We start from the raw sequence: 27,133 nt of genomic DNA, 5'->3' as shown, positions 1-27,133 counted from the left end.
CCTCGTGGTCCTCTGGTCCCTGGTGATTCTTCCACCTCAGACTCCCAGGTAGCTGGGACTGCAGGCACAAGCCACCATGCTTGGCTAATTTTCTGTATTTTGTGTTAAGATAGGGCACTGTTTCCCAGGCTTATCTTGAACTCCTGGCTCAAGTGACCCGCCTGCATTGGCCTCCCATAGTGCTGGGATTACAAGTGTGACCTACTGTGCCTGGCTGATATTATGATTTTTTAATATAATGTTGTATAATTAAAACAAAGTAATTAACCTGCCCAACATCTGAAATATCTGACATTTTTTGTAGTGAGAGTATTTGAGATTTACTCTTTGAGTGATTGTGAAATGTACAGAACTCAATTATTAGTTGTATTTGCCATGTTGTGTAATAGATCTCAAAAAAAAAAAAAAAATCAGGCCAGGCATGGTGGCTCATGCCTGTAATCCCAGCATTTGGGAGGCCAAGGTGGGAAGATCGCTTGAGCCCAGGAGTTTAAGACCAGCCTGAGCAACACAGTGAGACCTCATCTCTGCAAATAATAAAAAATTAGCCAGGTGTGGTGGTGTGCACTTGTAGTCCCAGTTACTCAAGAGGCTGAGGTGGAAAGATCGCTAGAGTTCAGGCTCTTGAGGCTGTAGTAAGCCGAAATTGTGCCTGGGCGATAGAGTGAGACCCTGTCTCAAAAAAATTAAAGTTACTCCTCCTTTCTATTTGGAGCTTTTTGTACTCTTTGATTATCATCTTCCCCACCCCCAAGCCTCTGGTAACCACCATTCTACTCTTTGCTTCTATGAGTTCAGTGGTTTTAGATTACACATTTAAGTGAAAACATGCAATATTTGCTTTTCTGTTTTTTGCCTTATTTCACTTAGCATAATGTTCTCCAGTTCCATCTATGTTGTCCCAAACGACATAATTTCTTCCTCTGTTAAGGCTGAACAGTATTCTTTTGTATACACACACACCCTGTCTCATCCCATTCATCTGTTGATGAACACTTATGTTGATTCCTTAACTTGGCTATTTTGAGTAGTACTGTAATGAACATGGGAGTGCAGGTATCTTTTTGATATACCAATTTCAAGTCTTTTGGGTAATAGCCAGAAGTGAGATTGCTGGACCATATAGTAATTCTATTTTTAGTTTTTTTGAAGAACTTCCATACAGTTTTCTATAATAGCTATACTAATTTACATTCCTATAAACAGTGTGCAAGTTTTTTTCTCAACAACCTCACCAACACTTATGTTTTGTCTTTTTGGAAATAGCCATATACAGCAGTCCCCACTTATCCTCAGGGGATATATTCCAAGACACCAAGTGGAATATATAGGTTTGGTTGTTTTTGTTTTTGAGATGGGGTTTCACTCTTGTTGCCCAGGCTGGAGTGCAATGGCATGATCTTGGCTCACTGCACCCTTCACCTTCTGGGTTCAAGCAGTTCTCCTGCCTCAGCCTCCCAAGTAGCTGGGATTACAGGCGCCCGCCACCATGCCTGGCTATTTTTTGTATTTTTAGTAAAGACGGGGTTTCACTATGTTGACCAGGCTAGTCTCGAACTCCTGACCTCAGGCGATCCACCCGCCTCGGCCTCCCAAAGTGCTGGGATTACAGGCGTGAGCCGCCCTGCCCAGCCTATATGGGGTTTTGTACTTGCCCTGAAACTGCAGATAGTGCAGAATCCTATATATACTGTTTTTTCTATACATACATACCTATGATAAAGTTTATTAATTAGGCACAATAAGACATAAAGAGCAATAACTAATAATAAAGTAGAACAATTATAACACTATTTTAACAATTTAGGTGAAAGAAGCATTACTCGAACACAAGCTCTACAATACCACAACAGTTGATCTTATAACCGAGATGGCTACTAGGCAGGTGGGTAGCATATACAGCATGGTTACGCTGGATAGAGGGATGATTCCCCTCTTTGGCAGGACGGAGCAGGACCACTCCAGCTTTTACCACCCTATTTAGAACAGCATGCAGTTTAAAACTTATGACTTGTTTATTTCTGGAACTTGCCATTTAATATTTTCAGACCACTGTTGACCACAGGAAACTGAAACTTCAGAAAGCAAAACTAGGGAAAGTGGAGGACTACTGTATTTTATTTCATTTCTCTCACAGAATTTTATTCTAATGTAACACTTTTCTGCCCAAAAGTCTTTTAGTAATCTCGTTATACTTCTGTTACAAATATATAAATTAATTAAAAATGAAAAATTAGCTTTATTTCTGATATACATAATATTCTAAATATTAAACTTTTTTTCTAATTGTGTTATTACAATTATTAGTGTAACTGATCAAAACAAATAGAGAAACTACATACATGAAAGAAACAAACTTTTTTTTTTGGTTGGGCATATATAAATTTTCAATCAACTTTTTTGTTTTTTTTTTTAATTATACTAAGTTCTAGGGTACATGTGCACAACGTGCAGGTTTGTTACATATGTATACAGGTGCCATATTGGTGTGCTGCACCCATTAACTCATCATTTACATTAGGTATTATCTCCTAACGCTATCCCTCCCCCCTCCCCCCTCCCCCCTCCCCCCACCCCACGACAGGCCCCGATGTGTGATGTTCCCCTTCCTGTGTCCAAGTGTTCTCATTGTTCAGTTCCCACCTATGAGTGAGAACATGCGGTGTTTGGTTTTTTGTTCTTGCGATAGTTTACTGAGAATGATGGCTTAATTATGTCAGTAACTCAATTAGATTCTCCTTTAGCTTTATTGAAAATAGAAGACTGTTAACTACTTGAGTTGCAAAAACATTTTGTTACCAATCATTAGAATTGTTCACTTTCTCAGTTTCTATAAAGCATCCCAAAAGCCTTTACTGAGACTAGTCAAAATATCTATTACTGACATTTTAGGCTAAATTTTATTTTGTATTTTGTGTTTTTTGAGACAAGGTTTCACTATGTTAGCCAGGCTGATCTTGAACTCCTGGGCTCAAGTGGTCCTCCCACCTCAGCCTCCCAAAGTGCTGGGTTTATGTATGAGCCACTGCACCCAGCCTACACTAGACTTTAAAAAAAATAAAAAAAATCTATTAAAATTATATCTTCAGGCTGAGTGCAGTGGCTCATGCCTATAACCCTAGCACTTTGGGACACTGAGGCAGGCGGATCACTTGAGGCCAGGAGTTTGAGACCAGCCTTGCCAACATGGCAAAATCCTTTCTCTACTAAAAATACAAAAATTACCTGGGTGTGGAGGCGCATGCCTGTAATCCCAGCTACTCAGGAGGCTGAGGCACGAGAATTTCTTGAACCCGGGAGGCAGAGGTTGCAGTGAGCTGAGGTTGTGCCACTGCACTCCAGTGTGGGCGACAGAGCGAGACTCAGTCTCAAACAAACAAAAATCCTCACTTAAAGGCACTTGTTTAACCTGGTATACTGAGAAAAATTGGGGAAAATTAAAATACTGTTACTTTTATTACACTTATGATAATGATTTTTTTAGAATATGTTTTAAATATTTTTTTTACCCTGGCTGCAGACTTACTAGGTCACTGTATATTTGCTGCCGAAATGAGCTCTGTTAGGTCATTGAATTTATGTAAAATGACCACCATATAACTTAACTGGTGGTATCAAGGCTCACTGACAAACCAGTCAGTTAAATCACACTTACTTTTTAAGTTAAAAATAGTGTAGATTATATTGGAATACCTATTTCATGTCATGATTTGACAAAATACATTTTTAACTACGTTAATGAATAACATATGCTGAATCTATAAATAACTCATGAAAGTTTTATCTGTAGATTTTATTCTTGAAAAAATTTGATAATCTTGGTTCACGTTTCAGTTATACTTATTTAAAAGAACCACAGGCCGGGTGCGGTGGCTCATGCCTGTAATCCCAGCATTTTGGGAGGCCGAGGCAGGTGGATCACCTGAGGTCAGGAGTTCGAGACCAGCTTGGCCAACATGGCGAAACCCCGTCTCTACTAAAAATACAAAAATTAGCCAGGTGTGGCGGCATAGGCCTGTAATTCCAGCTACTCGGGAAGCTGAGGCAAGGAGAATTGCTTGAACCCAGGAGACGGAGGTTGCAGTGAGCCGAGATCCCGCCACTGCACTCCAGCCTGCATGATGGAGCTCTGTACTGCAATTGCTGTTCTCTTTGTTCTCCTGGGACTCTCCCTTAAGGACTATGCATTCTTTTTTTTCTTTTTTCTTTTTTTTTTTTGAGATAGAGTCTCGCTCTGTCACCCAGGCTGGAGTGCAGTGGCACAATCTCAGCTCACTGCAACCTCCGCCCTCTGGGTTCAAGCAGTTCTCCTGCCTCAGCCTCCTGAGTAACTGGGATTACAGGCACATGCCACCATGCCTGGCTAATTTTTGTATTTTTAGTAGAGACCCAGTCAGGGTCATGTGTGGTATTTAGTTGTTCTTTTTAGTTTCCTTTAAAACAGAACAGTTCCTCAGCCTTTTGTATGTGTTGTAACAATGTCACTTTTCAAAAGTTAAGGCTAGTTGTTTGCGGAATGACCCTCAACTTGAATTTGATTATTTTTTCATGATTAGATTCAGGTTAGACAGTTTTGTCAGCAATACTACATAAACAATGTATCTTTTTCAGTGTATCACACGAGTCAATAAATAATGCAAAATATTTAGAAGAATTGGACTCTGAAGAAATTATAGAAATAACTGTTTTTCTTATTTTCTTTTCTTATATGAACAAGAGTGATATATGATAAATCTGAGTGAGCTATAAATAGCTTTAAAAATATGCATAACATAAATATTCTGGGCTGGACACGGTGGCTCACACCTGTAATCCCAGCACCTTGGGAGGCCAAGGCAGGCGGATCACCTGAAGTCAGGAGTTTGAGACCAGTCAGGCCAACATGGTGAAACCCCGTTGCTACTAAAAATACAAAACTTAGCCAGGCGTGGTGGCAGGTGCCTCCATTCCCAGCTATTCGGGAGGTTGAGGCAGGAGAATCGCTTTAACCTGGGAGGGGAAGGTTGCGGTGAGCTGATATCGTGCCACTTCACTCCAGCCTGGACGATAATAGCTAAACTCTGTCTCCAAAAAAATTAATTAAGTAAATAAATAAATATTCCAAGTGATAAGGTATTATGCCATTGCTTAATTGGCAGCATTTTTTCTTTTTTAGCGGTATGTAAAATAACATTACTTAAACAACATCTTAGGTACAATTAAATGTAATTTTAATTCCTTCTATTTACTTTGCTACCATTCTATTACAGATGGTTAATACTTTGCCCCTTGTATTCATTCAGCAAATATTGTGGTACTAAGAATACAACTATGAACAAACAAACATGGTGTGGTCTCTGTACTAGTTTCCTATGAATACTGTAACAAACTACCACAAACTTAGTGGCTTTAAACAACACAAATTAGGCCAGGCGCAGTGGCTCATGCCTGTAATCCCAGCACTTTGGGAGGCTAAGGTGGGAAGATTACTTGAGGTCAGGAGTTTGAGACCAGTCTGGGCAACATAGGAAAACTCTGTCTCTACAAAAAAAATTTAAACAAACACACATACAACAACAACACAAAGTTACTGTTTAACGATTCTGGAGGTTAGAAGTCTGAAATAGACTTCATTGGGTTTAAGTCAAAGTATTGGCAGGGTTGTGCTTCCTCAGGAAGCTCTAGGGGAGAATCCATTTCCTTGCTTTTTCCACCTTCTAGAGGCTGCCTACATTCCTTAGCTCATGGGCCTATAGCTCCGTCTTCAAAGCCAGCAGTATAGCATCTTCAAATCTCTCTCTGACTAACCTGCCGCCTTCTTTCACTTATGAGGAACCTCATGATGATTACTTCAGGCCCACCCAGATAATTCAGGATAAGCTCCCTATCTCAAGATCCTTGACGTAATCACATCTGTAGAGTCCCTTTTACCATGTCCAGCAACATTTTCATAGCTTCTGGTAATTAATAAGGACTTGGACATCTTTGGTGGGCAATTATTATGCCTATTACAGTCCCTGTCTTCATGGAACTTAAGTTCTAGAAAATCAAATAGGCAATTACTGTAGAATCTGCAAAAAGTACTCAGAAGAAGACAGAGAAATAAGATGAGAACAAAGAAATAATTGGATTGCAGAAGCTAAGGGAATGCTGTTAAGAGAGATAGCACCCACTGGGTTTTTCAATAAGTATCATTGGTCATGCTGGCAAGAGAAATCTCAAAATAGTATGGTAATGGAGTGGGAATACATACTGAAGTGTGTGAAAGAGTGAAAAGGGGGCTGAGAGCTGGGTGCAGTGGCTCACGCCTGTAATCCCAGCACTTTGGGAGGCCGAGGTGGGTGGATTACCTGAGGTCGGGAGTTCAAGACCAGCCTGACCAACATGGAGAAACCCCGTCTCTACTAAAAATACAAAATTAGCTGGGGTGGTGGCACATGCCTATAATCCCAGCTACTCAGGAGGCTGAGGCAGGATAATCACTTGAACCCGGGAGGCCAAGGTTGCAGTGAGCCGAGATCACACCATTGCACTCCAGCCTGGGCAAAAAGAGCAAAACTCCGTCTCAAAAAAAAAAAAAAAAAAAAAAGAAAAGGGAGCTGAGAAAGTAGAGATAGTGATTGTAGGCATCCCTTTCAAAACACTTGGCTGGGAACAAGAGACAGAGTTATCATTGCAGTTGTTCTTTTTTTTTGAGACGGAGTCTCGCTCTGTCACCCAGTCTGGAGTGCAGTGGTGTGATCTCAGCTTACTGCAAGCTCCGCCTCCCAGGTTCACGCCATTCTCCTGCCTCAGCCTCCCGAGTAGCTAGGACTACAGGCACCTGCCACCACGCCCGGTTAATTTTTTGTATTTTTAGTAGAGACAGCATTTCACCATGTTAGCCAGGCTGGTCTTGAACTCCTGACCTCAGGTGATCCACCCACCTCAGCCTCCCAAAGTGTTGGGATTACAGGCGTGAGCCACTGCGCCCGGCCCATTGCAGTTATTCTTAATGGTCTTACTGTGTAAATCCATTATACAAATCTCTTCCAGAAGTAAGTGTTTGATAACTTTTTTTAATTAAAGAAATGTATGGGCTGGACAGGTGTGGTGGTACACACCCATAGTCTCAGCTACTCAGGAGGCTGAGGCAGGAGGATAGCTGGGGTTGGGAGGCAGAGGTTGCAGTGAGATGATACCATGCCACTGCATTCCAGCCTAGGTGACTGAGTGAGACACTGCTTCAAAAAAAAGAAACAACAAAAAAAAAGGAGAAGTATATGATAGCTGCCAGTAACTCACAAGCAAGAAGCAAACATCTATGCAGCTTAGCCTTTTACTCAAGGTCTTTCACAACATAAACACATCCTACCTTCTCTAAATGCCTTTCCTTACTCCAGCTGAGTTGGTTCTTTTGTTCCCATTTTTGTGTCTTAGTTTATGCTTCTTTTCCATTTTAGGTTTTTTCCTATTTCTGTCTCTTGCTTTTCCAGTACTCCAGGCTCAACCCCCACAACGTCTCCTTTCTTGGTATTTCAGCAGCACTTCTGATAGATCTCTTTTATTCTGAGTTCTTCATTTTTTACTCAGATGTGTTATAACAATGAAAATAATCACCTGATTTTTATTAAATTTTGTGATTCTGTACTCTATTTTGAAAGAATTCAGACTGAGAGGAAATGAAAACTAGGTAATATACTGAGATAGCCTTTTGTAGCAGTAAAATCTGATACTTTTTTCTTTTTTCAAAAATTCTCCCTAATGTTGAAAAACCACACCATATGAACAAGAAATTAGGGAGATTTCATAATCATTAGGGGCTCTCTGTATTTACCTTTGCTGGGAAGGAAAAAAGAAATCTTGGTTAATTCTACTTTGTAATGTCACTGTAATTTTTTAGGAGTACAATAAAATAAACTATATAGATTTATTATTGTAAGTCCATTTTGACTAATTTTTTTCTCCCTTTGAAGGTCCAAGGGATGTCCTTCATTGCAGCAGTACTCATTCTCAATTTGGAAGAGGCAGATGCCTTTATTGCATTTGCCAATCTCCTGAATAAGCCATGCCAGTTGGCCTTTTTTCGTGTGGATCACAGCATGGTATGAATGGATCATGTTTTCCTTTGTTTGTTTCTGTAGTTTGAATGCCCTCTTAGAGTGAAAAACAATAATTAGAAGGCCAAGATAATCTGACCTAATGTAAACTTATCATTATATTATAGTTTATTAATGAATGTTTGCTGAGAAGACTCAGAAAAAGATGAGATTCTTAATGAGCAAGATTTCCTGTTAGTGTTTAAGCATTTAATTTCTTTATTTCTAGAGTATATACTTTCATAATTGTATTGATTTTTTAATCTTTAGATGTTGAAATATTTTGCAACATTTGAAGTATTTTTTGAAGAAAATCTCTCCAAATTATTTCTTCACTTCAAATCTTACAGTCTTACACCAGATATATACTTGATAGACTGGTAAGTCATAACGTACATGATATATAATAATGAAAAGGAAATAAAGTATAACTTTTTGTGTGTTTTAGGAACTAGAGTAAATCTCATGTGCAAGATTTTACGTATAAAGAGCCTTCTTTTACAAATTTAGAAACTTCCAAATTTTTGTGGGGATGCATTTGATTAAGAGCATGGACTTGGCTGGGCGTGGTGGCTCATGTCTGTAATCCCAGCACTTTGGGAGGCCGAGGTGGGCGGATCACCTGAGGTCAGGAGTTCAAGACCAGCCTGTCCAACATGGTGAAACCCCTCTACTAAATATACAAAAACTTAGTCTTGGCCAGGCACGGTGGCTCACGCCTGTAATCTTAGCACTTTGGTGGGTGGATCACAAGGTCAGGAGTTCGAGACCAGCCTGACTAACATGATGAAACCCTGTCTCTACTAAAAGTACAAAAATTAGCCAGGTATAGTGGCATGCACCTGTAATCCCAGCTACTCGGGAGGCTGAGGCAGGAGAATCGCTTGAACCCAGGAGGTGGGAGGTTGCAGTGTGCCAAGATTGCGCTACTGCACTCCAGCCTGGTGACAGATCCAGACTCCGGCTCAAAAAAAAAAAAAAAGAACTTAGCAGGGTGTAGTCACAGTAGGCTGCAGCAGGACAATTGTTTGAACCTGAGAGGCAGATGTTGCAGTGAACCGAGATCACACCACTGCACTGCAGCCTGGGCAACAGAGCGAAACTCTATCTCAAAAAAAAAAAAAAAAAAAAAAAAAGCATAGCCTCTGGGTTGAAATCAGAATCTCTCAGTTTGTGTTTCAGTTTTTTGTCTATAAATTGGGAATAATATTATCTTTATAGTTGTAGCGAGGGTGTTTTACGTGGATTATCTCATTCGATGCCTAGCACATACTAAGCTCTCAAAGTTAGTTGCTATTTATTTTATTATTAACACACAAGGGCTTATGATATTTATTATAGTGTTTCTTTACTAAGGGCTTCATATTGTTTCTTTTTATTTCAAGGCTTTATCTAGCTTTTTTCCCCAAGATGACACCAATTTGAATTTTTTAATTTGATCTCCCTTCTTATATATTGTCTGAAATTTTTAAAAAAATGTAATAAATGTAAATACAATATACTTTCTCCAAGTTACACATATGAATAGCTCAGATTTTTACTGTTCCACACACAATTTTATTTCCTAGACTTTCTCTAGCTTAAAAAAAAAAAAAAGGCCAAGTGCAGTGGCTGATGCCTGTAGTCCAAGCACTTTGGGAGGCTGAGGCGGGAGGATTGCTGGAGGCCAGGAGTTTGAGACCAGCCTGGGCACCACAGCAAGACCCCATCTCTACAAAAAATAAAAATAAAAAAATTATCCAGACATAGTTGTGCATTCCTGTAGTCCCAGCTACTCAGGAGGCTGAAGTGGGAGGATTGCTTGAGCGCAGGAGTTTAAGGTTACAGTGAGCTATGATTGCACCACTGTCCTCCAGCCTGGGTGACAGAACGAGACCCTATTAAAAAAAAAATTATGTATGTTGCCAAATCATGTATACTGCAGACAGGATCACCATTTTATTACTTGTGTTTAAAGTTCAAAGTTTTTTAGACTTTTCATTTGTCATATTAAGACTAATGATATTAATGGTGTTCCTAATAGGCATACAGCTCTCCTACAAACTGTAATTCAGGCACCAACGTTCCTTCCATTTTGTACTTCCACCATCTTTAACAAGGCATTTCCAGGGTTTTCACAGAAGGGGAGAGGACAAGGAGACTCACAAGGGGAGATTTTGGGAAGCTAAGCCTGGAGGTATTACGCATCTCCTCCTCTCACATTCCACTGGCCAGGACTCAGTCATGCGGCCACAACTAACTGCAAGTGAAGATGCAAAATGTGGTTTAGCTGTTTGCCCAGAAAGAAAAAGAAATGGTTTGGTAAACAGCCAGTTTTTACCACACATACTTTTTTTCTGTTTAATCAGAACAACCACATAAGATATGTACTGTAAAGCTGGGCGTGATGGCTCACGCCTGTAATCCCAGCACTTTGGGAGGCCGAGGCGGGCACATCACGAGGTCAGGAGATAGAGACCATCCTGGCCAACATGGTGAAACCCCATTTCTACTAAAAATACAAAAATTAGCCAGGTGTGGTGGTGCATGCCTGTAGTCCCAGCTACTTGGGAGGCTGAGGTTGGGGAATCCCTTGAACCAGGGAGTTGGAGGTTGCAGTGAGTCGAGATTGTGCCACAGCACTCCAGACAGAGCGAGACTCCGTCAAAAAAAAAAACATATGTACTGTAATTTATATCACTTACTGATGGGGAACCTGAAATTTTGTTTTTTATTTTTTTCTTTCATTAAAAAAATTATTTTTTATTTTTTGAGACAGAGTCTTGTTCTGTTGCCCTGGTTGGAGTGCAGTGGCACAATCACAGCTCCTCCCACCTGGAACTCCTGGGCTCAAGCATTCCTCCCACCTCAGCCTCCTGAGTAGTTGGGATTACAGGTATGCATCACCATGCCTGGATAATTGATACTGAAATTTTGATAGGCTTGAGTACCATACCTAATATTTCACAGTTAATAAATGGCAGAATAGAAACTAAAACCTCAGCAGTCCAGTTCCAGAAACCATATTCTTTATAAAGTTAACTACAACATGATCAATACTGATTTTACTGAAGAAGAATATTTAGGGTTTTTTTAGTTGTAAGAGAGGTGGGATTTTAGAACTGGAAGTAATCCAAATTCATCATTTTAGAGCTGAAGAAATTGAGATGCGGAAGTAGGATGTCATAGTGAAGGTCGAATCATTGCTGTTCAAGTATTACACAATATAAAGAAACATTTTTTAAGGAAAATATAATGGCTGGGCATGGTGGCTCATGCCTGTAATCCTAGCACTTTGGGAAGCCGAAGTGGGCAAATCACCTGAGCTCAGGAGTTCCAGACCAGCCTGGCCAACATGGTGAAACCCTGTCTCTACTAAAAATACAAAAATTAGCTGGATGTGGTGGCCCATGCCTGTAGTCCCAGCCACTCGGGAGGCTGAGGCACGAGAATTGCTTGAACCCAGGAGGCCAAGGTTGCGGTGAGTCGGGAGGCTGAGGCACGAGAATCGCTTGAACCCAGGAGGCCAAGGTTGCAGTGAACCGGGATTATGCCACTGCACTCCAGCCTGGGCTACAGAGCAAGACTCCGTCTCAAAAAAAAAAAGCAAAACAAAAAACCATAATTGCAACAATGTAACAATGTATATTACATTTTCTAAAAGTTAATTTCTTAAGCTATGTGGTTTAATGGAATTAAAATAAGATTTCTTTTTCTTTTCATTCTTTTGAATTTTAAAAATTTTTTTTTAGTTGACACATAATAATTGTACATATCCATGGGGTACATAGTGATGTTTCTGTACATATAATGTATGGTGATGAGATCAGGGTAATTAGCATATCCATCATCTCAAATATTTATCATTTCTTTGTGTTAGGAACATTCAGTATAGTTGTCCTATTTGAAACCATGTGTTATTGTTAACTGTAGTTACCCTACAATGCTATAGAACACTAGAACTTATTCCTCCTATGTGGCTGTAATTTTGTATATTTTAAAAAATTTCAGCCTATCTCTTCCTTCTCTCCACCCTTCCCAGCCTCTAGTATCCTCTGTTCTACTTTTTACTTTCATGAGATCAGCTGGCCAGTGCAATGGCTCATGCTCATAATCCTAGCACTTTGGGAGGCTGCAGCAGGCTGACTACTTGAGCTCAGGAGTTTGAGACCAGCCTAGGCAAGATGGCGAAACCCCATCTCTACAAAAAGTACAAAAATTAGCTGTATGGTGCATGGTGGCATTGCCTGTAGTCCCAGCTACTTGGGAGGCTGAGGTGGGAGGATGGCTTGAGCCTAGGAGGCTCAAATGAGCTGACATTGTACCGCTATATTCCAGCCTGAGCGACAGAGCCAGACCCTGTCTCTGAGAAAAAAAAAGAAAAAGAGAGCGACTAGCATTTTTTAGCTTCTACATATGAATGAGAACATGTGGTATTTCACTTAACATAATGTCCTCTGGTTCTATGCATGTTCTCACAAATGACAGGATTTCATTCTTTTTTGTGGCTTAGTAGCATTCCATTGTGTGTATGTACCACATTTTCTTTATCCATTCATCTGTTGTTGGATACTCAGGTTGATTCCGTATCTTGGCTATTGTGAATAGTGCTGCAATAAACATGGGAGTGCAGACCTATCTTAAACATACTGATTTCAATTCCTTTGGGTATATACCCAGTAGTGTCATTGCTGGATCGTATGGTCGTTCTATTTGTAGTTTTCTGAGGAATCGCCATACTGTTCTCCATAGTGGCTGTACTTTACATTCACAACAACAGTGTATAAGAGTTCCCTTTTCGAAGTGAGGAGCGCCTCTGCCCGGCCGCCCCGTCCGGGAAGAAATGAGGAGCGCCTCTGCCCGGGCGCCCCATCCGGGAAGAAGTGAGGAGCGCCTCTGCCCAGCCGCCCCATCCGGGAAGAAGTGAGGAGCGCCTCTGCCCGGCCACCCATCGTCTGGGAAGTGAGGAGCGCCTCTGCCCGGCCACCCACCGTCTGGGAAGTGAGGAGCGCCTCTGCCCGGCCGCCCCGTCCGGGAAGAAGTGAGGAGCGCCTCTGCCCGGCCGCCCCGTCCGGGAAGAAGTGAGGAGCGCCTCTGCCCGGCCGCCCCGTCGGGAAGAAGTGAGGAGCGCCTCTGCCCGGCCGCCCCGTCCGGGAAGAAGTGAGGAGCGCCTCTGCCCGGCCGCCCCGTCTGGGAGGTGAGGAGCGCCTTTGCCCGGCCACCCATCGTCTGGGAGGTGAGGAGCGCCTCTGCCCGGCCACCCATCGTCTGGGAGGTGAGGAGCGCCTCTGCCCGGCCACCTATCGTCTGGGAAGAAGTGAGGAGCGTCTCTGCCTGGCCGCCCCGTCTGGGAAGTGAGGAGCCCCTCTGCCCGGCCGCCCCGTGTCTGGGTAGAAGTGAGGAGCTCCTCTGCCTGGCCGCTCCGTCTGGGAGGTCTACCACGGAGGCCAGAAGCAATGTGGCGGCTGGACGTGGTGGCTCACGCCTGTGGTCCCGGCACTCTGGGGGGCGAGGCGGGTCGATCACTTCGGGCTAGGAGTTCGAGACCAGTCTGGCCAACTTGGCGAAACATGAAGAATACAACAGACAAACTAACCAACCAACTCAATGACAACAAAACAGGTCTACCCTGGAGTCATACTCTAATTTTTTCTATTTTCCTCCCTTTCTGATCCTTTATCCCACTTTCTTTTTCTTCCTCTTCCTTCTCCCTCTTCTTTGTCAAATAGAGGATTGAGTTATTATCAAAAAAAAAAAAAAAAAAAGAAAAGGAGAGGGGAAGACTTCTGGGTCTTCTGAAGCTGATGTGTTAGAGGCGGGAGACACCAACAAAGAAAAATAAACCAGAAGAGAAGTAAAAAAAAAAAAAAAAAAAAGAGTTCCCTTTTCTTTGCATCCTTGCCAGCATTTGTTATTTTTTGTCTTTTTGATAATAGCTATCCTAACTGGGGTAAGAGGATACCTCATTATGCTTTTGATTTGCATTTTCCTGATGCTTAATTATGTTGAGCATTTTAAAATTTATCTGTTGGTCATTTCTGTATCTTCTTTTGAGCAATGTCTGTTCAGATCATTTGCCCATTTTTTAGCTGGATTGATTTTGTGTGTGTGTGTGTGTGTGTGTGTGTGTGTGTGTGTGTGTGTGTGTGAGATGGAGTCATTCTCTGGTCTCTGTCGCCCAGGCTGGAGTGCAGTGGCACGATCTCGGCTCACTGCAACCTCTACATTCAGGGTTCAAGTGATTCTCGTGCCTCAGCCACCCAAGTAGCTGGGACTACAGGTGTGTACCAGACCTGGCTAATTTTTGTATTTTTAGTAGAGATGGGGTTTCACCATGTTGGCCAGGCTGGTCTGGAACTCCTGACCTCAAGTGATCCACCGTCTCAGCTTCCCAAAATGCTGGGATTACAGGCATGAGCCATGGTGCCTGGCCTTTTTTTTTCCTGCTGTTGAGATGTTTAAGTTCCTCATATATTTTGCCTATTAATTTCCTGTCAGATGAATAGTTTGCAGATATTTTTTCCCATTCTGTGGGGTTTTTTTATGCTATTGATTGTTTTATTTGGTGTGCAGAAGATTTTTAGTTTGATATAATCTAAAATGGGAATTTGTTTAATTTTGGTTTTGGTGCCTATACTTCTGAGATCTTACTAATAACATTTTTTTCCAAGACTAATGTCCTGAAGCATTTCCCCTATGTTTTCTTCTGATAGTTTTATAGTTTTGTGTCTTACATTTAGGTCTTTGATCCATCTTCAGTTGACTTTTGTATAGGGTGAGAAGTGGGGGTCTAGTTTTGTTTTGTTTTATTTTCATATGGGTATCCAGTTTTTCCCCCAGCGCCATTTATTGAAGAGACTGTCCTTTCCTGAATTAGTGTTCTTGGCACCTTTTTCAAAAATCAGTTGGCTATAGATAATGTGGATTAACTTCTGGGTTCTCTATTGTGTGCCATTTTTCTATGTATCTGTTTTTTTTTTTTTTTTTTTTTTTTTTTTTGAGACGGAGTCTCGCTCTGTCGCCCAGGGTGGAGTGCAGTGGCGCAATCTCGGCTCACTGCAAGCTCCGCCTGCCGGGTTCACGCCATTCTCCTGCCTCAGCCTCTCCGAGTAGCTGGGACTACAGGCGCCCGCCACCACGCCCGGCTAATTTTTTGTATTTTTTAGTAGAGACGGGGTTTCACCGTGGTCTCGATCTCCTGACCTTGTGATCCACCCGCCTCGGCCTCCCAAAGTGCTGGGATTACAAGCGTGAGCCACCGCGCCCGGCCTCTATGTATCTGTTTTTTTGCCAGTACTATTCTTTTTGGGTTACTATGACTTTGTAGTGTATTTTGAGGTCTGGTAGTCTAATGCCTCCAGCTTTTTTTTTTCTTCTTTTCTCAAGATTACTTTTGTTGTTTGAGGTCTTTTGGGGTTTTATATAAATTTTAGGATGGTTTTTTTATTTCTGTGAAGAGTGTCACTAGTATTTTGATAGGGATTTTATGGAATCTATAGATTATATTGGGTAGTATTGTCATTTGAACAATATTAATTCTTCCAATCTATGAACATGGGATGTCTTTCCATTTGTTTGTATCCTCTTCAATTTCTTTCATCAGTGTTTTCCTTGTAGAGGTCTTTCACCTCCTTGGTTAAATTTACTGCTAAGTTTACTCCTTATTATTTTTGTACCTATTATAAATGTATCCAGTTTTCTGATAGAAGAATGATGTCTTATTTAGGCACTAATGTCGTTCATCATCTTTTCTGTTGAAAATCTTTTGTTTTAACTTAGAGAGTTTGCCTTTTAAGCAATACCCAGTAGATTATAGAATGGTGGGTGAATTTTGCCAAAGAGATGGAGCAGTTGATCTTAAGACAGGTTGTTGTTAAGAATACACATGGGTGCAGAGGCTCACACCTGTAATCCTATTACAGGTGGCTCATACCTGTAATCCCAACACTTTGGGAAGCTGAGGCGGGCGGATCGTCTGAGGTCAGGAGTTCGAGACCAGCCTGGACAATATGGTGAAACCCTGTCTCTACTAAAAATACAAAAATTAACGAGGTGTGGTGGCAGGCACCTGTAATCCCAGCTACTCGGGAGGCTGAGGCATGAGAATCTCTTGAACCTGGGAGGCAAAGGTTGCAGTGAGCTGAGATCCTGCCACTTCACTCTAGCCTGGGAAATGGAGCAAGACTGTGTCTCCAAAAAAAAAAAAAAGAATTCCCATGATAATTTGAGGAGGGGGGAAGAGTACAGATGACATATTTAAACTTTAATTCTTAACAATTCACAACCAGTGGGTTTCATGTAAATGGTATTAAGCTTTAATGTAGAAAAATAAATAATGGCATTGGTCAAATGTGTCTTCTCAGATCTTCTTTGCTTTAGGATTTTTTTTTTTTTTAATTTTTTTGAGACAGAGTCCCACTCTGTCACCCAGGCTGAGTGCAGTGGCATGATCACAGCTCACTGCAGCCTCAAAATCCCAGGCTTAAGCAGTCTGCCCACCTCAGCCTCTCCAGTATCTGGGGCTACAGGCAAACCACTACACCCAACTAATTTTTGCTATTTTATAGAGATGGGGTCTCACTATGTTGCCCAGGCTGGTCTTGAACTCCTGGATGCAAGCGATCCTCCCACATTGGCCTCCCAAAGGCGTGAGCCACCAGACCCGACTGATTTAGGCTTTTTAAAAAATTAAGTTATTGGCTGGGCGCAGTGGCTCACGCCTGTAATCCCAGCACTTTGGGAGGCCGAGGTGGGCAGATCACCTCAGGTCAGGAATTCGAGACCAGCCTGACCAACATGGAGAAACGCCATCTCTACTAAAAATACAAAATTAGCCAGGCGTGGTGGTCCATTCCTGTAATCCCAGCTACTCGGGAGGCTGAGGCAGGAGAATCGCTTGAACCCAGGAGGTGGAGGTTGCGGTGAGCTGAGATTTTGCCATTGCACTCCAGCCTGAGCAACAAGAGCAAAACTCCATTAAAAAAAATTAAGTTATTTTTCAATGTATTCTCTTCCTGTCCCCCAAGAGCATTAGAGTTACTCAGGGAAGGACCCAAGAAAATGAGAGAAGGGTTTTTTAATATTATGGGACTGAGATCCAAGTTAAAATACTAATCCCATTAAGAAGGAAAAAAAATCCTCCATTGTCAGTCTTGAGAAGTGTGAGCATGGGGGACAGCAGGATCACAATTGATGTGGGGACAGGAGAGAACGAATAAATAGCAAGTACAGGCCGGGTGCGGTGGCTCACGCTTGTAATCCCAGCACTTTGGGAGGCTGAGGCGGGCGGATCATGAGGTCAGGAGATCGAGACCACCGTGAAACCCCGTCTCTACTAAAAGTACAAAAAAATTAGCTGGGCGTGGTGGCGGACGCCTGTAGTCCCAGCTACTCGGAGAGGCTGAGGCAGGAGAATGGTGTGAACCCGGGAGGCGGAGCTTGCAGCGAGCCGAGATCGCGCCACTGCACTCCAGCCTGGGTGAGAGAGCGAGACTCCGTCTCAAAAAAAAAAAAGTACTGTATACTAGAACCTGAGCCTAGGCACTCCTCATTTTGAACATTGAGTTTTGTACTACCAAAAGTGGTTTTTGTCATATGATTACATATGTGTTTGTAATTTAAGAAGTAGGGACGGACTTTTGTTTCATGTCTCTGTTGAGTTTATTATATACAAATCCCAGAGACATTTTTGTGGGATGGGAATGAATAAGTGGCAGTGCAAAAGGATTTTTTTTTTTTAAATTATTTTGGCGAGGAAGCTTTTAGTTCCCTTCCTCAAATCCCATCAGCACTACCTCAAATAAACACACAATCGGTGTAAACAATTGTGTACTTTCTTTGCCAAGGCAACTTCAAGACAAGTCCTGTAATACTTACTCTCCCCACTTCCCCCAACCAGAATGGCTCCCAGAGAACCACTGGATAAAGAATTACATGGTCAGACATTGTCAGAAAGGTTGGGAAAAACCATTTTGGTGATTCTACTGGAAGGTATACATGCTTCAAAAGAAGTAGTAAATAAAGCTGGGTGGAGGAAAAAGACAAAACAAAACCGGATGTTTGTGCAAGGGGAAGAGAAAAGAGAGAAGTCAGACTTTGAGTTTATATTAGGTTACTAAAGGATGATATTTGGGTTCTTCATACAATAATAATAGTTTTTATTTAGCATTTCTTACATGCCAAACACTGATGTAAACACTTTTACATTTATTAACTACTATAATTTTTAAAACAATCCTGACAGGTAGGTAGTTTTCTTATAGTTTACTAATGAAGAAACTGAGGCACAGTAAAGACAACTATCCTGCTCAAGGTAACACAACTAATAAGTGGCAAATTCAAGATTCAAATTCAGGCATTCTGGTTTCATAGCTCATACCCTTAACTACCAGACTGTTCTACCACTCTAGTATATATTAGGCCTTTCCTCTACATAAGGTTGTAAATTCACATAATTTTGTTATTTATTATTTAATTTCCCACTACTCAAGTTTGAGGGACGAAGCCTTTTTTTTTTTTTTTTTTTTTTTTTTTTTTGAGGCGGAGTCTCACTCTATCACCAGGCTGGAGTGCAGTGGCACGATCTCGGCTCACTGCAACCTCTGCCTCCTGGGTTCGAGCGATTCTCCTGCCTCAGCCTCCCATGTAGCTGGGACTACAGGTGTGTGCCACCACGCCCAGCTAATTTTTGTATTTTTGGTAGAGACGGGGTTTCACCATGTTGGCCAGGATGGGAAAGCCATATTTTATTTGCCTTCTTATCCCTAATTAAGCACTGTTCTTTTTTTATAGAGATGCATACTGAGTAAATGAGTTAATGAATGAAAAATTTCAGTGACCATTTTTCCCTCTAATTTTAGGATCTTCACACTATATAGCAAATCACTACCACTTGATCTGGCCTGTCGAGTCTGGGATGTATTTTGCAGAGATGGGGAAGAATTTTTATTTAGGACTGGATTAGGAATCCTCCGATTATATGAAGATATTCTCCTGCAGATGGACTTTATTCATATAGCACAGTTTCTAACTAAATTGCCAGAAGATATCACATCGGAAAAGCTGTTCAGTTGTATTGCAGCCATTCAGATGCAGAATAGCACCAAAAAATGGACTCAGGTAGAGTGATATTTTCCTGTCTTTAATAGATGTGTTAAAGCAGTTGACTTATTGTAAAAAAGTTAGGTATTTCTTAAAAGTTAGTGCTTAAAAATACGTCTTTTAAAAATAATTTTTGACTGCTAAGAAGCAAGAGTTTAAATCAAATTGCCCACTTTTCAGCTATCCAAACATAGGGCTTATTTTATTTTATTTTTTGAGACAGAGTCTCGCTCTGTCACCCAGGCTGGAGTGCAGTGGCATGATCTCGGCTCACTGCAAGCTCCGCCTCTTGGGTTCACACCACTCTCCTGCCTCAGCCTCCCAAGTAGCTGGAACTACAGGCGCCCGCCACCACGCCCGGCTAATTTTTTGTATTTTTAGTAGAGATGGGGTTTCACCGTGTTAGCCAGGATGGTCTCGATCTCCTGACCTTGTGATCCACCCGCCTCGGCCTCCCAAAGTGCTGGGATTACAGGCGTCAGCCACTGCACCTGGCCTGTTTTATTTTATTTTATTTTGAGATGGAGTCTCACTCTGTAGCCCAGGCTGTAGTGCAGTGGTGTGATCTTGGCTCACTACAACCGCCATCTCCCGGGGTCAAGCGATTCTCCTGCCTCAGTCTCCCGAGTAGCTGGAATTACAGGCACGTGCCACCACGCCCAGCTAATTTTTTGTATTTTTAGTAGAGACAGGGTTTCACCGTGTTAGCCAGGATGGTCTCAATCTCCTGACCTTGTGATCTGCCCGCCTCAGCCTCCCAAAGTGCTGTGATTACAGGTGTGAGCCACTGTACCCGGCCGGGCTTTATTTTATGTAAGTCCAATAATATCAATTTAGTGAAGTACAACCCACAGTAGTCATTTATTTGCCAGAGTAGTTATTACTTTGGTATTTCAAATAGACAACAATTTTATTATATTAAATACCTACTGTGTACTAGGGTTTGTAGTTGAAAGAATATATAATGTATGGTCCTGGCTTTTAGATGCTTAGTCTTGTTAGGAAAGTAAAAGTATTGGCAATCTAAGTTAAGTGACATAAAAGGATAGCAGTATCACTCAATCCATGAATGATATAAACAATTGACATTATTAAATTCACAGTCTTATTGGTTCAGAAAATGCTATGTTACCAAATAGTAATTTCAGAATAGTTAGCAATTGGTAAAAATTGGAATCTAATCATATTTCATGATTAGAAAAAAATAAAGGGGAATTGAGAATGGCACACTTTCGGGGACAGAGTTAAGTATAATAAAGCTTTTTCATGTTTATAAACTATAGTTATTTAAATCTCTTTAATCTGGGTGGTAGTTTTTGAGGATTAATCTTTATTTCATATAATTTTCAGGTCTTTGCATCTGTAATGAAGGATATTAAAGAAGGAGACAAGAACAGTAGTCCTGCTTTGAAAAGCTAGTCTTCAAAATTGACAGACTAATTGACATAGAAAATGTGGTTTTTGGATAAAGGCTTTTTGTTTCCTATGTAAAAGGCATGGAAGAAAATGTTGGAGATACCTAAAAGAATCAAGAGGTGGAAAACTGCTGATTTTACATTTTATGGCTGAAGTAAATGAAATAAGTAACTTATTGACAGTATTAATAAACTATTATTTTGTAGGTAGAGTCATTTTTCAAAGGAAAAAGTTTAAATGGTGAGTTTATACTCCACAATTTGAAGTAAACAGTTTAATGCAATAAATTTTTTAAATAGCTTTGAAGATACTTCAAATTTTTACATCTTTTCTTTTGTAACAGTTACCACAAAGATACTCTGGAGGCTAGAGTAGGATTGTTAAATACTACTGTTAACCTCCAAAGTACTATAGTACAGACATTGTTTCTAGTTCTGACCTTTTGAAGATATTATAGAACAGTAATGAACAAAATTGGTTGTAAATGATTTAAGTCACTGAAGATGTCATTTATCTTCATTCACAAGTTGGGGCAAATTCGAGTTACCTAGGAACTGGAAATGTTGGTGGGAGATTGTTTATTGTTTGTTTAGATGTTTTTCCATAGTATCGTGTCCATTTGTTTTTTAACAGAAATTTGTTGTCTTTCTTAAGGAATTCCTTATCACTCAGAGAATTTTAGCCATTCTGGTTCTAGTCTAACAAATTATTCATCTAATAATTTCACATTAAGAAAACTATAAATAACTGGTAGAAGGAAAGTTCTTTGCACTTTAGTGGATTGAAGACTTGACTTTGAGAGTAAGTCTAAAAACATATGTGATGTTTCTCAGTGATAAGAGTAAAAAGTAATGAATCCTGAGAGTTCTTAAATAGCATGCTACTTGGCAAGACTTCATATTTTTTAGTTACAATTCTTCCACTGTCTATAGAAACAAAATTTGTTAACTCCAGTTTGAAATTTGAAATCTAATATGTAGCTAAATCTGTGACTTGTAAAACTCTATGCATAATTTTTCCTAATCAGTGGAAATAAGAATAAAAGAAAAAGGTAATTTTTTTTTCTAAGTCTACATCCTATCTCTTGATTCAGTTGCCTGAAGAAGCTGTGTAAGGAGATTAGTCTTGTTATTGATTCCTTTATGTGTCAGTGCCATCTTAATCTCTTCACATGGTACACTAAATGCTGCCTATAACCCATCCTCATCTTCTTTACTCATCATTGCTTTCTTCAAGGAAGGTCTTGATACTGCCTCGTCTACCTCATTATACGCTAGTCTAGATAGTGACTCTTTGGAAGATTGGTAGCCTCTGAATGAGTTATCCAACTTCTGCTTCCTCACATTGGCCACTTTGCATAGGTTCGGGAACTTAGCAGGTTTTAAATCCTCATGCCCATGGAGATGAAATACTTTGAGGAATGGGAACATCTCTTCACTGTGTTTTTGGATCAGCCTTCTGTCAACCGCCAAGAAATGGATGATTTCCTTGCCAACTCTAGGAAGTAGTGCTGCATGATTGAGTCATTCTTTGATGAATTCTTTCATTGTAACATAGGGAGTCATTTCCAAAAAGGTAGATATGATCTTAAATTAAATTGACTTATGAATGCTTTGCCTGTGGGCCCAACAGTGTCATGACCCTCCAATTGAAACATAGCATGAATTATTTTTATGTCGAGTTCTTGAACTGCTAATCAGGTGTATGTTTCCTTGAAGTCTAGAGCAGGATCCAGGTCAGATGAAGGAGGTGGTATGCCTGGCTTAACTGCTGAAAATAGAGCATTGAAACTCTTCACAATGTGCTGCGTTGGGTTTCTGCTTGGCTTTCTCACTGAATAGTAAATTGGGGAAAATGCTTCTTTTACTATTTTGCATTTTATAGCAACATTAACAGTCTTTTCCCAGTCAGGTGCTGTCCAGGGAACATGTTTCCCTTGGGAGGTCTGAACAGAGTGATCTGGCTTGATGTATTTCTTTTTTTTTTTGAGACGGAGTCTCACTCTGTCACCCAGGCTGGAGTGCAGTGGCGCAATCTCGGCTCACTGCAAGCTCCGCCTCCCAGGTTCACGCCATTCTCCTGCCTCAGCCTCTCCGAGTAGCTGGGACTACAGGCGCCCGCCACCACGCCCGGCTAATTTTTTTGTATTTTTAGTAGAGACAGGGTTTCACTGTGGTCTCGATCTCCTGACCTCGTGATCCGCCCGCCTCGGCCTCCCAAAGTGCTGGGATTACAAGCGTGAGCCACCGCGCCCGGCCTTGATGTATTTCTTGAGCTCTAGTACCATATCATAGAATTAGTTAAATGTAGCCAACAGCAGTGTCAGAACAATTGACATTGTCCTTCTAAGAGTGAATGCATTGGCTTTCGGAACTGCTACTAGATACATATATGAGGCAGCAAACGCATCTTTAGGTGGCCGCAAGGCTATATCTGATTGACAGAGATCTCTGATCTCTAATGACATATTGCTATTGTCCTATTATGTTTAAATTTGAACCTAAACTAAATGACTTGAGTGTTATGAGTGATGGCTATATAACATGCCATTTGGTTAGATTTACAGTTTGTTTTTATGTTGCAGTTTAGTTTGAAACAACACTTAAGCACACTATTTCTGTTAGTGGTATATAGTTTTCAAACTAACAAGCCTGCGATCCTTGTTAGTGTAGTGACTGCCTCTTTAGGAGTATGGGGCCCTAGGGTGCCCATATATTTTTGCCCCATGGGTCATTCTAGTCTAGGGACTACTAGTAGAACCCTCAAAAGGTAATTGCTATTACAGGGACTTACTGGAAACTGGTAATATAATAAAATATTGAAGGAGTGGCCATGATCTTAGCAGGTTTTAGAATGACCTTTTAACTCCAGTAACTACTTCCTTGGTATTGGTATCCTTGATAGAGGGAATATAACCTCTGGCAGTAATCTCATTCAGGTTATACTACCTGACTAAATTTAATCATACTTTCATGTATTTGTTTCCTCAGTTGGACCTAAGTTACTGTATTTCTTTTTCTTATTTTTTTATTATTGTACAGTTTCTTTACCTTTCTAGTATAAATGTGTATATAAAATGTAAATACAAGGAATTCACTAAAAGCAACTCATAACAATTACTGTGTAAATAAAACTGGTAAGCAGAGTAATTACTTGAAATGAGTCTTCATTACTTTGGGGATATCTGTTTTATTTAACTGCATCTCAAGGAAACAAAGGAAATAATCTTTGTTTTTGTTTGCCAAATTTGTCTTCCAAGGAATGCACTAAGTCTTCAGTCTTTTTAGACTGGCAGTACTGGCAGCTAAAATATTGTACTGTTATCTTCTCTTGAGCCCAGTATGTAGGAAATATGTGATAATTCACATGGTTAGTATATGGCAGTTTTTGTTGTTGTTGTTAAAGTATATTTTCAATTAAAAAAAACTTTTCCTAAAATACTCAAAATAATGTGAAATTTAATATGGCAGATAAAATTATTTTATATTCCAAGAGTGTATTCAGACAGCAGGGACTAGTATAAAAAAGAGTCAAAAAAGTGTGAGGTAGCATTGGACAGTAAGTTACATTAAAGTTTGTCATGACTAATTGATAGTGTAAGAAAACAGTCTTCTGAGAGGAAAAAAATGTTGTTTTTGTATTGAATCATATTATTTTGCTGTTTGACAAGCATTGTCTAAAATATGAATTCTCAACTCTAATAAAACCTTGTTAACTAGAACTTCACTGCTTTACAACATGTAAAAAAAAAAAAATGAAATCCAGGATTTCAGGGAAACTAACCACTCCAGAGAAAGCCCTGCTCTTTAAAAATATTGTTTGCTTGGTAAGAGCGTAATTGCAAACATGGGAAATTTGAATTAATACACTTATAAATCTTAAGCCCTGATTATTGCCAAGCACTGCCTCTTAATATTTTGTTAGGCTACATAAAGTTTTAAGGTTTGGGAAATTCCAAAATTGCCTTTCTTTCCAGATATTCTGCTGTTCATATTGATCATCCCTTTATCTCAATTAATGAGAATTTGCTTATGTGCATTTTATTTTGTAGATTCATTTTCTGGTAAACACCAGGAAGGAAATTTGACTAAAATTACATTATGAAAGTGTTTCATTTGAACATTTACGTAAACAATAATGACTTTATTAAATTTAAAGTAAAATGACTTTTGTACTATTGCAATGTATTTGAAAAATCATTTTTATAATAAATATGTAAATGATAAATGAATATAGACTTGAAGGAGTATATAAAATTGACAACAATGGGGTATATATGTTCTCATTTTTCATCCTCAGGCATAATGCTATACACAATGGTATAAAAGCAGAAAGTGAAGCTTCAAATTCTGGTCACAGCTGAGCACGGTGGCTCATGTCTGTGATCCTAGCACTTTGGGAGGCTGAGGCAGGAGCATCACTTGATCTGAGGAGCTCCAGATTAGCCTGGGCAACATAGTGAGACCATCTCTACAAAAAATTTAAAAATTAGCTGGGCATGGTAGCATGTGCCTGTAGTCTCAGCTACTTGGAAGGCTGAGGTAGGAGGATTGCCTGAGCCTGAGAGGTTGAGGCTACACTGATCACACCACTGGACTCCAGCCTGTGCAACAGAGTGAGACACTTTTTCAAAAACATTTAAAAAAAATTGGGCTGGGCACGGTGGCTCACGCCTTTAATTCCAGCACTTTGGGAGGCCAAGGCAGGTGGATTACCTGAGGTCAGGAGTTCGGGACCAGCCTTGCCAACATGGAGAAACCCCCTTTCTACTAAAAATATGAAATTAGCCAGGCTTGGTGGCGTATTCCTGTAATCCCAGCTACTCGGTAGGCTGAGGCAGGAGAATGGTGTGAAACCGGGAGGCGGAGCTTGCAGTGAACCGAGATTGCCTGCTGCACTCCAGCCTGGGTGACAGAGCGAGACTCCGTCTCAAAAAAAAAGAAAAAAAAATGGGGGAAGTTAGACAACAAAAAAGCCTCTTATGTGAGCCCTTGAAAAGCAAACACATGAAATTTTTAATTAGATTACATGTTTTATTACCTTTTAACAGTGTAAATCAGCTGGGCACGGTGGCTCGCACCTGCCATCCCAGCACCTTAGAAGCTGAGGTGGGCGGATCACTTGAGGTCAGGAGTTGAGACCAGCCTGACCAACATAGTGAAACCCTGTCTCTATTAAAAGTACAAAAATTAGCTGGGCATGGTGGTAGGTGCCTGTAATCCCAGCTACTTGGGAGGCTGAGGCAGGACAATCGCTTGAACCCAGGAGGCGGAGGTTGCAGTGAGCCGAGATCGCACCATTGCACTCCAGCCTGGGTGACAGAGCAAGACTCCGTCTCAAAGAAAAAAAAAAAGTGTAAATCAATTTCTATCATTTTTTTATTCAAGATCCTCTAATGGCATTCCTCATGTAAAAATCCACACTCTTGATCCTAGTCTCCATGGTCCTACTTGATCTGGTCACTGTGCATCTTTCCAATTTCAGCTGCAATTTATAAACATTCTGCCTGTAGACACAGTGGACTTACTGCCATTTTTCAATTTGTCAGCCTTCTATCTACCTCAGTTCTTTCTTCCCTCTGAAGTGTTTTTTGTCTAGGTCTTTGTATGGCTTATACTTTATACCGCTGCTTAAGGTCACTTCCTCAGAGGACTTTTCTCTAAACATGTATCCACTATTCTCATGACCTTACTCTGTTTCATATTTCTTTATAATTTCTATTATATGTCACCAACTGACACTGTTTTATAGTGCTGTCTATTGTTTCCACTATAGTGTAAACTCTGAGGTCAAAAACATTGTCTTATTTACTACTGAAGTGCTAGTACCCAAAATAGTGCATGGCACTACCCTGTGGTAGATATGGATGATTGGATTGTTTTTATTTTGGTCCATTCCTCACTGAACTTACCTTTTCATTTAAATTTTTTTCTATTATAGATATTATGCAGTTGACCAGAAACTCAAATAGTTTCTGGTTCACTCGGGAAGTTAAACATTTAAAGGTTGGGTAGAAGAGAATGAACTAGTAAAAGTCAGGAATAGGAATATCAAGAGAGCGTGGGGTCAGAAAAGACAACGGACAAGAGTGTTTCCATAAAGGAGTGATTAACAGTGTTATGTTGCAATGAGGTTCAAATAAGAACTGAGAATGTCCATTAAACTTAGCAACATTGAAGTCATTAAACCTTAGTGGGCTACTTTGGTGTATGCTGAATGTTGCAATGAGACAGAGGGTTGAAGAATCAGTGGGAGGCAAGGAATTAAACATTGCTAGTGTAGATAATTATAAAAGTAAGCTTTAAAGGGGAAGAGAGAACTGAAAATAGTTGGTAGGGAAATAGGAGGTTCCAGCTGGGTGCAGTGGCTTTTGCCTGTAATCCCAGCTACTTGGAGCCTAAGGTGGGAGGATTCCTTGAGTTCAGGAATTAAAGGTTACAGTGAGCTATGATGTTACCACTGCACTCCAGCCTGGGTGAGAGAGTGAGATTTTATCTTTTAAAAAGAGGGAATAATGATTTCTAATCTAAAATAATTTCTGAATAGGCAGCAGGGAGTTGGATCCAGAGCACAAGATGAGA

The 27,133-nt window shown here is 40.5% G+C and overlaps 1 protein-coding gene across 4 annotated transcripts in view; it reads left to right on the top strand.

The window, feature by feature from the left end:
• The window catches only part of TBC1D12 (TBC1 domain family member 12), a 147,749-nt gene extending 124,046 nt beyond the window's left edge, over positions 1 to 23,703 (top strand). The window contains exons 10-14 of one of the 4 annotated variants that reach the window (XM_055255013.2): positions 1,808 to 1,885; positions 7,935 to 8,063; positions 8,328 to 8,437; positions 18,896 to 19,154; positions 20,487 to 23,703. In XM_055255013.2, the coding sequence (XP_055110988.2) occupies positions 1,808 to 1,885; positions 7,935 to 8,063; positions 8,328 to 8,437; positions 18,896 to 19,154; positions 20,487 to 20,555 (645 nt within the window). In that variant the 3' untranslated portion in view covers positions 20,556 to 23,703. The remainder of the gene's footprint in view (positions 1 to 1,807; positions 1,886 to 7,934; positions 8,064 to 8,327; positions 8,438 to 18,895; positions 19,155 to 20,486) is intronic. The other 3 variants (XM_055255023.2, XM_055255043.2, XM_063629623.1) reach the window with 3 other exon arrangements.
• Positions 23,704 to 27,133: the final 3,430 nt, after the last annotated feature.

Source organism: Symphalangus syndactylus, chromosome 2 (genome assembly GCF_028878055.3).
Source record: "Symphalangus syndactylus isolate Jambi chromosome 2, NHGRI_mSymSyn1-v2.1_pri, whole genome shotgun sequence".
Lineage (NCBI taxonomy): Eukaryota > Metazoa > Chordata > Mammalia > Primates > Hylobatidae > Symphalangus > Symphalangus syndactylus.
The sequence above is the reverse complement of the archived record's forward strand: the minus strand, read 5'-3'. Positions and strand labels throughout refer to the sequence as shown.